The 10,224-nt window shown below is 37.7% G+C and overlaps 1 protein-coding gene across 1 annotated transcript in view; it reads right to left on the bottom strand.

The window, feature by feature from the left end:
* Positions 1-4,582: 4,582 nt before the first annotated feature.
* Positions 4,583-10,224, bottom strand: part of gldc (glycine dehydrogenase (decarboxylating)) — an 18,628-nt gene continuing 12,986 nt past the window's right edge. Inside the window, exons 18-25 of the mRNA XM_032515486.1 lie at positions 9,794-9,943; positions 9,023-9,135; positions 8,785-8,926; positions 8,161-8,272; positions 7,371-7,466; positions 6,601-6,773; positions 6,434-6,514; positions 4,583-5,216 (exon numbers count right to left, since the gene is read on the bottom strand). Coding sequence (XP_032371377.1) covers positions 5,076-5,216; positions 6,434-6,514; positions 6,601-6,773; positions 7,371-7,466; positions 8,161-8,272; positions 8,785-8,926; positions 9,023-9,135; positions 9,794-9,943 — 1,008 coding nt within the window. The 3' untranslated portion in view covers positions 4,583-5,075. The remainder of the gene's footprint in view (positions 5,217-6,433; positions 6,515-6,600; positions 6,774-7,370; positions 7,467-8,160; positions 8,273-8,784; positions 8,927-9,022; positions 9,136-9,793; positions 9,944-10,224) is intronic.

Raw genomic sequence — 10,224 nt, 5'->3', positions numbered from 1 at the left:
GCTGTCTGATTGATTTTTTTAGGGAGACCTGTAAAGACACTGAAGATGAAAGCGTTGACATAATAATGACATAATAGGCTGACTTTATAATTGTCTTTACTTTCAGTAAATCCCAGTAAAAAGACATCAGAAACCAACAATGTGCTAGTCCGTCTTGCAATACTGTTACACTTCCTTACTCTGTTACTCAAACAGGAATAAAAGCACAGCGCGGCTTATTGATGTGTTTTTAATCATTTTGGCAAACAATGGAGCTCTTTGTCACAGAAAATTTAAGATGTATCAGGTAATACTTGTTTTATGATTGTTAGCAGACTGATCCTATAACCTTTTTGCCAGAACAGAAGGATAGTTTTAAAAGAATCGTACTAAGCATTTTCTTTTTTTTGTCCTCTTAATAGAGCCTGTTCTAACAAGCCTCTTTTTAATAAGTTGTCAGCGTTGCAGGGTGTGTGTGTGTGTGTGTGTGTGTGTGTGTGTGTGTGTGTGTGTGTGTCTTTTTCCTACTTGAAAAATGCCATTTCATAAGGAAATTGAACAGATTCTATCCAAGTTGGATAAATGGCTTTAGACTACTTCTGTATCTTGTTGATGTTTTCAAATGACATAGGACACAGGGTTCTGGCGGTTCTTGTCTTCAATTCATATAAAAGTCTTGAATAACGTTCACAAAGTTGTACATTTCATCTTAAAGTATGTCTTGTCCTTTTATTAGGTTGACCACCTGCTAATAAGCCCGGGGGGACAAGTGGTATGTTTCGAGGACAATGTGGGACACTGCCTGGCGCAGCGGTGCCCCCCCCACGGGCAGACTCACTGATACTGGTTTACCCATTTTCTAGCACTACCACCTACATGGTGTATTAATAATGCCCTATGCCCCTGAACATGTGTAACTGCTGATGTAAGCTCATAATAGGCCAACCATGTGTATTTTTTTCTAAATAAGATTAATATTTTGAACATTCATACATTATAATATAATTGACAGATGCACTTCCCACTTACGATTTACTTTAGCTATTTATTTTATTTTTCATTACAATTTATTCACTTTAAACTTATAATATAAAATTATAGGACTAACAGGAATTGTAGTTGCTCAACAGGAACAGTTTAAACAAAAGAGTCTTGCCAGTCTCCTTGTACCCCTTCTCTTTGTAACTGGTGGGGGTGGGGGGCCTCAGACTGCTCAGACTCGGGCTCTTTCCCATTTTTTGAATTGGAAAGCGCGTTCCTAAAAGTCCCTTCCCAGTGTCTGGTATGCACGTGCCTGCGCTGTCATGACAACGAATCGGAGGGATTTTAACTATTTGGCTGATTTAAAGTCCTATTCTGGACATTCTGGCTGATAGTGACGTTTAGAAGTCAGAGAGACTAAATCCGTTCAGATCACAGATCATCTCCAGTCTGTTGTTAATTAAAATCAGCAACAGATCACATGTAGAACATTCTGAGATCTACAATTAAAACTAGAGACTGTTCCAGCTGATATGTGGGTCTGATTATATTTTATTAAATCGGAATCGCACCACATTGTTAAAGTCCCTTCCTGTTCTGGAATCGGCTGGAAACTGTCCGACTTTACCGCAGCTTTTAGTGTCACCCCCCCCCCCCCCACCCGGCTGCTGCCGCCGGCTCTCGTCTACTTTACAGGCGCAGTTCATGTCCAACGAGCCTAATGTTCGTTTGGCTGCCTCGGGCTCCAAGATAGAGCGAGCAACTTTTTTTTTTTGAGCAAGCGTTGATTATGCGTGACACGGTCTCAATTTGCGGGACGCGTGAATTGGGCTTCAAACGCTGTGCGCGCACCGCTACGCGGGACGGGTGGTCACCTACCTTTTATATGATAACTCAATAAATACCCTAAATAAATACTTTGTGTGTGTGCGTGTGTGTGTGTGTGTGTGTGTGTGTGACTTTTACAATTTACTCTGTGTGATTGGGATGTTTTGCTTTTTTTTGACAAAATGCAGTATATAGAGAATCAGGTAAACAGTAATAGCACAGTGTACAAACTTATGAAGATAAAAATAAAAAACAAATGAAGCAATACAAACGATAAACCTTACACAGAAAAATAAAATAATGAAATAAGGTACATGAAAACATAAATTTATAATTGGTCAGAGGTTTCAGGGGGAGGAAAAAGGTTCCACAATTGTAATGATTTTTTTTCTTATCCAACATGGGGCTGAGGTTAGCCCTACAAGCAGATCGGCGTACAAGTCAGTCTAGCGCTAATGAAACAGGGGCGCTGAAAGACCTGCCTGCTGGTTTCCAGGGGCGTCCGACTGGGGGGAAAAAGGGGACTGAGTACCCAGAGCCCTCAGGTGAGGGGTAGGCCTAAAAATATGCTAGAATGAACAGCTGTGGATGTTGGCCCAAACCTTGTTTCCCGCTGTTATTAAGCAGCCTTTAGACGCGTAAGCAGAATGGGATAAAACAATCACTGAAGTAAATGGCATTGGCATAATGTATTACATTATATATTATCTTATCTAGCCAAGGTAGAACTACTTGTGACACCTCATAATGTACGTTTTATTTTTTTAATCTTCCTACTTATTTTGTTTTTTTAAGTTTCATAGCATAAGAGCGATTCATGCAAAAAATACTTCTTAAATTATTTAATGTTATTAGAGTACAAACAAACCTCACAAAGCTATTGTGAACTAAATGTGATTGTTGAGAATTATAATCAAATATTTTATTAAATTCAGGTGACATTACCTGGTAAATAATTCTTTTCTTAGGCCTAAAATTCACACAGATTTTTTATTATGTGGCTGTGAAATTGGCGATACATTTTATCCTATGTGGTGTTAAAAAGGTCTTAAAAGTCTTAAATTTAACTGGAAGAACCTGGGGTACACTGTAACATTTTCTCTTTATGGAATCTTGTTTACGTTACCAGTTCTTGATGCAATTAACACTACAAGATTTTAAAAAAAAAATCACTGCAGATGTTAACGCATACCTCACATGTCTTGAATAAAATGTTTATCAATATCATTTGCCTTATTGTCCTTTTACTGTTTTCAAAGCTAAATGCATATTTCAAATGGCTCTCAACTCTCCGCTGACTTTTTCATGAAAAAAATCATTGCATAGTATTTCATAAAATGTCAATAATATGTCACAAAAAAAGTATATAACGTTATAGTGTAGTTTGTCCTTAAAATGAAATAAAAAGTAAAAGTATAGCATGACATAAAAAGGTCATAGTATAGTATTTCATTAATGTCATAGTATAGTATATCATACAAAAGTTATGTATGTCATAGTCATGTTATAATATGTCTTTAAAATGCTATAAAAAGTCATGGTAGAGTATTTCACAAATGTAGGAAAAACGTCATAGAATATTTCATAAAATGTCAGTCATAGTATGTCACAAAAACAGTTTTTAAAAAGTCAGTGTAGTCTTTCATAAGTCATAATATAGTATTTCATACAAAATCATAGTATAGTATTGTCATTAATAGTCATAGTATGGCATCAAAAAAAGGTCATAAAAGGTCATAGTATACTAGGTCCTTAAAATGTCATAAAAAGTCAAAAGTATAGCATGACATGAAGACATAGTATATTTCATAAGCAAATGTCTACCAGTCATAGTATTTCATAAATGTCATAAAAAGTAATTGTAGGTCATAAAAAGTCATGTCTTTAAAATGTCAAAAAACATAGTATAGTACATAAGTCAGTTTGTCACAAAACATTTCCTAGTGTCATTAAAATGTCATAAGTCATAATATTTCATAAATGTGTCATTAAAATGTCATAAAAGTCATAGTATAATGTCATAGTATAGTAACTCATAAAATCAGTCATTGTAAGGCTTAAAGAAATTATCAAAACCATAGAATAGTATCTTTAAAATGTCATAGTATAGCGTTATTAAAACATAGTATTTCACAAATTTCTTAAAAAAGTCACAATCAAAGTCACAGTAATGTATAGTAGGTCCCAAAACAATTTGTAGTTTCATTAAAATGTCAAGTGTGTGTGTAACTATATATATGTAAAATAAATAAAACTTGTCATCCCACTTGAATCATTTCAGCTTAAGCCATTCGAAAGGAAATAGCTGAATAAAGGACATTTGTCTAATTCAATTTGGGATAAAGAATTAAATAAAGAAGACAAGGAAATCTGGTAAGCGCTGCAATTTGTTACGAGCTTTTTCACCTCTTATGATCCATGTTGTTAGTAGTGTTCCATCAGTCACCACCGGACGGCAGTGTTGACTAAAACTAAAATTCAAACCCGTCATGCAGTTTTAATGTAGTGTAATTTACCTGACTTTATACAACTTACATCCACACAGTTTAAGACAAAAATGTTTATTACAGAATTATTTTTCCACAGACAAAAACACTTTAGATTAGAAAATTATTAATTTTAAATTAAGACTATCACCTACTTGGTCAGCAAATGTCATAAAACATTAAAACATTTTCATACAACAGATGCAACATAACAAAAGCCTGCAACAAACTACCTCACGTCTGAAGAAAAAGAAAAGTCAAGAAAACTATTTTACACAACATAATTGAGGCACCAAGGGCATTTTAAAAGATGTTGGGAGTCTAGAAATTAACTGTACTCAACCTAAAATGCAGTATTTCAGAGTTACTCAGTGGCCTCAGTGTCAAAGGGTGCCACCTAAAAAAAAAACAAAGGTTGCACTTTTGGTCCATTGGAACAGTTCGTGTAGGAAAAAAAAACCAACCTGTGACCCTTGTGAAGTGTGCGATCAGAGACGAAGCCCGGTCCCAATGTCCACCTCACAGATTTTAACACTCATTTGTAACAAGTAGGCTAGGGTTCAGGGCTGTTACATCAACAACTGCTTAAGAGCTCTCTTGCAAACTTTTTGAGCCCCAACTTAATACACTTCTGGCTCTGCTTAAGGAAATGTAACCACAATTCATAGGACGCCAATGTTAAAAACAGGGATGACCAGGGAAAGTCTAAAATCATCTAATATAGAGGCCATTATTCTGTTAGAAAGTGAGCAACAGGTTTTAGAGCTCAGGCAGACATTGGGACTGGACCACAGGGAGCATCTATGAGGAGGCTCTCTTCTCCTCGTACGGAGACTCGTAGGCCTCCATAGGCGGGCAGGTGCACACCAGGTGCTGGTCGCCGTAGATGTCGTCAATCCTGGAGATGCTCGGCCAGAATTTGGTCTCGGGCCTAATGAAGGGCTGAAAAGTCAGATTAAAGTATTTTAATGGGGGTTATTATGCTATGCAGATAGTACAAAATGATTTACTGGGTTAAATTAGTTTTTTTAAGTAACAAAATCCAAAACTGTTCTGTAAGTACACTGTAATAATTGGAATTTGAAGAACTTAAATCTGATTTTAAAGGGTTAGTGCTTGTTTACCCATATTACAAAAAACAGGTTTGGAAACCAAAGATGTTCAATTTATAATTATATAAAAACAGCAAATCCTCACATCTAAGGACCTGGAAGGAGCCACTGCTGCTTGAAATATAAAGCAAACAATGGATTATCAAAATAGTTGCTGATTTATTCTCTGTCAATCGACTTATCGCTTAGTTGATTTTATGTGACTAGCTTTGAGAGTAGGTTGTTTAGCTCTCTTATAATTGTTTGTCATTTTTCATTCAAGCTAAAATACTAAACATTCTTTGTTTCAACTTCTCAAATGTGAGTTTTTTTTTTGCCTTTTTCCTGTCATGATAGTAAAGTGATTTTTGGATTTGCAAAAATGACACAAACAGAGCTTCTCCAACTAGTAGCATTGTCAACTGTCAAGCAGATCAAAGTCTGGTGCTGCGCTTGTGGAATATGTACTAAAGTATAGAGCTATATTTGTTAATGTCAACCAATCCCACAAACGGACCAAATACAACAATGAACGGATCTTACAAATTGTAATTTTAATCTAAAGTAATGTGAGTAAAGTAATTAGTAAGGTTTCCTGAAAACTACAGTGCCTTCAGTTTTAGGAAATTACTTCCCTTGAAAAAAGCTGATTTGTATTTGATTGACTTAAAATTTATTTCTGTCTCCCAATACTTTTGTATTTCCCCACCTTAATGGTTATGGTGTTTCATGTTATTTGTTGACAACAACAAAAAATGAAATCGCTTTAACCTTTAAGTTGGACAGATCAACATTGAACTAATAAAGCTACAATCCATGCAAATATTGTGTGTAGAGGAAATTGATGCAGGAATAGAGGTGGTTTAATTTTTTAAAAATCTCAAATATTTTATAGTTATAAAAACAAAAACGTTTGCTGTTCTCTGCAAAGATTTGAGGAATAAAAATATATATTTTTTACTTCTAACCACTAGAAGGCAAAACAAACAATGGATTTCTTATCTTTAATACAAACTCCCTGCTAAAACTTGTCTGTAGTGCTAAAGACAGAGGGATGAGGACACTCACCAAGGGGAAAGCAGCGTGCTCCCTGGAGTAAGGTCTGTCCCAGTTGGAGGATGAGATGCAGGCCAGAGAGTGAGGGGCCATCTGCAAACACACATGCAGAGCTTCAAATAAGCTGCTCTTCTCACCTTATACAAAATCAAGCTGCGAGTGGCGTGCCTACAGCCTACCTTGAGTGGGTTGATGCGGGAGTCCATCCTTCCCTCCTCGATGTCTGCGATCTCCTGTCGGATACCTAGCAGGGCGTCGCAGAACCGGTCCATCTCAGCCTTGTCCTCCGACTCTGTGGGCTCGATCATAAGGGTACCAGCCACCGGCCACGACATGGTGGGTGCATGGAAACCTGGACTCCAGCACACAAAGAAAATAAGAAACCGTTCTATTGGTTATAATAAACCACTTTCTAATTTTGTGGGGGGTTTCAAGAAAATGTATGATCCTGTATATTAAATGTCTAGAAAAAGGCACCAACAGTTGCAGAGCGCTTTTACCAAATACGGGGAGGGGGAAGAAATCCATACAGCATAGTATCAATAGTTTTCGTGGTTATAGTGTATCAATACAAATGCACCACGAATCAATCTATTGTTATACAGTATGTGTTGGTCAGTTTGTCTGCTTGACAATCCCATTTTGCAGTAATTTAACTCAAGTGAAATGAACAAACTAAGAAATTTATTTTTTTTTTGGATAAAAACAGATGTTGACAAAGTTTCCTTTTGGATACATAATTTGAAATTGGGAAAAATGTAATAAATTGCAATAGACTGTATATTACAGAATATTGCATGTTTTAAATCGCAATATTGTATAATGACATAAGGAGCATGATGACATTGTGTCGTAAGGCCTCTGGTGATTCCCACCTTAACAAATACTGTAGCATATACAGCATATTTTGTATCACAATTAAAAGAGGAATGCAAATAATTCAACATACCGTAATCCTGCAGCCTTTTAGCCACATCGACAGCCTCAATGTTAGCCGTCTTCTTGAATGGCCTCACGTCCAGAATGAACTCGTGGGCAACAAATCCTGTTCAGACCAACACAAGAATATGAAGGGAGACCATTTTAACATAAGTTTTTTTTTTTCTTTGAAAATTGACTGCTGAGATGTTTGGAAGCGAAGAGAGTAACCTCTATTTTCCACTAGGCGCGTCTGTGCTGTGTTCCGAGGTCGCCGCAACCAATCGTTGCCATTCAAGTCAATGCTTGATATTCCACCAACCGCGCCACAGCGCGTCCCAGAAGCGCGTGTGAAGCAGCTCTCTGCTCTGCTAAAGATACGCGCCTGGTGTATTTTCACACGAGCCATTTGGACAGCCGCACAGGAAGTGAAACAGTAAAACTATCCAGTCAATTTACCAAGAGACACCCCCCAATATCTCCTCTACAACACAAAGGACAACAAGAGATTCATCTTGGAGGTTGAAAAAACAATTATTTTTTTTAAGGATAACACCAGAAAGACAAGGCATGGAGTTGCAGGAGTGCTTAGAGTGGAAGGTAGATACTAGCTTAACAAACACATGATGGATTTGTAAAGTACTTGTATAAACAACAAAATCTGCGAGTTGGACAGCATGACGCTCGGCTGCTAAGACTTCCGGTGTGGTATGGCACGTGGCGAAGGACGGAACAAAACCGGAACGCAGCACAGACGCGCCAGTTAAGAATCTGAGTAAATCAGCACACAATGACAGAAATCAATGCTTTCATAGCTCTACCTTTCCTGCCTCTGAAGAGAACCTTATAGTGACCCTCCAGCCTCTTGGCCATGTAGTTGGCATTGAGGATGGCCACCTCTGTAGCGTGAAGCAGTCCTTTGGCTCCCATCATCTATAACACAGAACACAAGAGTGACGTTGGCAGTCATTTTCACTGATTAAATGCAGGCTTTCATTCAAAATTCAAAACCTTCCAATGGACATATTTATGTAAGTAACATTCTGAATGAACTTCCTCAGTCATTTAGGTTACACAATATCTAAAAAGTACAAAATTAAAGCAAAATGGATTTTAGTGTTTAAGTCTTCAAAATGAGTGGTGCCAATGTTAGAAGGCCAGCTGCTTTAATTGTCTTTAATGAAGTTCAAAATGTGCACATTGTTTTATCAGCAAAAAGTGTTCCTAAGCAACACATTCAGTAAAATAACTAGCTGTTAACAGCACCATCCTGAATAATTTTTTTTTCTTGTTTCCGAATATTTCTCCACCCTCCTGTCAATGTGTTTTTGTTACAGATGTATGTCCTGTGTCCTTCATGCTCTTTGGTAGCAAAGTTTGTGAAACATTTTCTAAAGTCTTGTCAGGATCACAAAACAATAACAGCACTGATGATCTGTGCTGACCTTGATGTAAGCCCAGGAGATTGGCAGGATGGCACTGGAGCCCCAGGGAGCAGCGCTGATAGTGCCCAGTGAGTTGCTGGTGTTGCCTGAATGCATGGGAACCACCGGATGACTGGGCAGGAAGGGGGCAAGGTGGGCCTTCCTGATGAAGAGCAGATTGATTGTGATGCAGTCTTAAATTCAAGGGTTTTGGATACTGTCCACTTCAGGATTACTGATTACCAATATCCTGACTTACACTCCAATCGGCCCCATGCCAGGTCCTCCCCCACCATGAGGGATGCAGAAAGTCTTGTGCAAGTTGAGATGAGACACGTCAGAGCCATAGTCTCCAGGGCGACACAGACCCACCTGGAAAGAAGAAAAAGGAAGGAAAATGAACCCTCTGCTGGCCATTATGTCTGGACAATTCACCCATAATGGTTACCATTTCAACTTTTAAACCAGATCGCCAATTAGGACAGAAAAAGCTCAAAAACTACTTCCATCATTTGGCCAATGGTAATTTCACACCACATAAGACCAAAATTTGGAGTGAAGAATAATTTTAAATTTAGTTGTAGTTTTAATAAGTATTGGAATTTTAAATAAAAACATGAAATGTGCAGCATACAGCAGATTATTAAGTGTCCATATCTTGCACAAGTCATTATTCTAACACACAGAACACAAGACAAAAGTGGAAATCCTAAGTAATCTTATTAAAAAATATTTGAACATCTAAAGTGACCTAAGTTCTTCTTTTAATTTGATCTGCCAAATCATTTAAGAGTTGTGTGACTGGCTACTACCAGTAAAAGAGGAGTGAGAGGGGGCGGGTCTGTAGGTCTTTTAGTGATTGGTATTGCATATTATAGATACCAAAGGTTATCCAATTACAGCATGATAACACACATGTATTACATAAACCTTCATCCTATTAGCTTACAGTTTTTACAAGTAATTGTTTACTTATTTAACATCCCAGAACAGAACATTCTGTAATTTTGCACTGTTGTTTTTTGCTCACCTGGGCATTCATGTTGGCGCCATCCAGGTACACCTGTCCTCCATTCTTGTGAATCAGATCACATACATCTCTGATCTGCTCCTCAAACACGCCAAAGGTGGAAGGGTAGGTGACCATCATGGCTGCCAGACTTGCCTTGTGTTTATCCACCTGAAAGAAAGGACAGTTTGGGGTAGTACCAGAGATAACGCACACGGACTTCACAGACAGGATTCAGAAGACAACAACATCCTCATTACATTACATTATATAGTGTTGGGTATTTACACACAAATTGTCTTTACGTTAATTCAAAGCTGCCATTGTCTTTTAAAAACTCTTATAGTGATCCGCAGTGATAGTGAGCACCTCAATGCAAAGTTTCATCCTGGCCAATTATGGTCATAGAGTGACTGGTGATCCTTTTTGATTGAGAGAGAGAGAGAGAGAGA

This window comes from Etheostoma spectabile, chromosome 5 (genome assembly GCF_008692095.1).
Source record: "Etheostoma spectabile isolate EspeVRDwgs_2016 chromosome 5, UIUC_Espe_1.0, whole genome shotgun sequence".
In the NCBI taxonomy this organism is placed as follows: Eukaryota; Metazoa; Chordata; class Actinopteri; order Perciformes; family Percidae; genus Etheostoma; species Etheostoma spectabile.
Note: the sequence above shows the minus strand (reverse complement) of the source record. Positions and strands in the feature narration are given on the sequence as shown.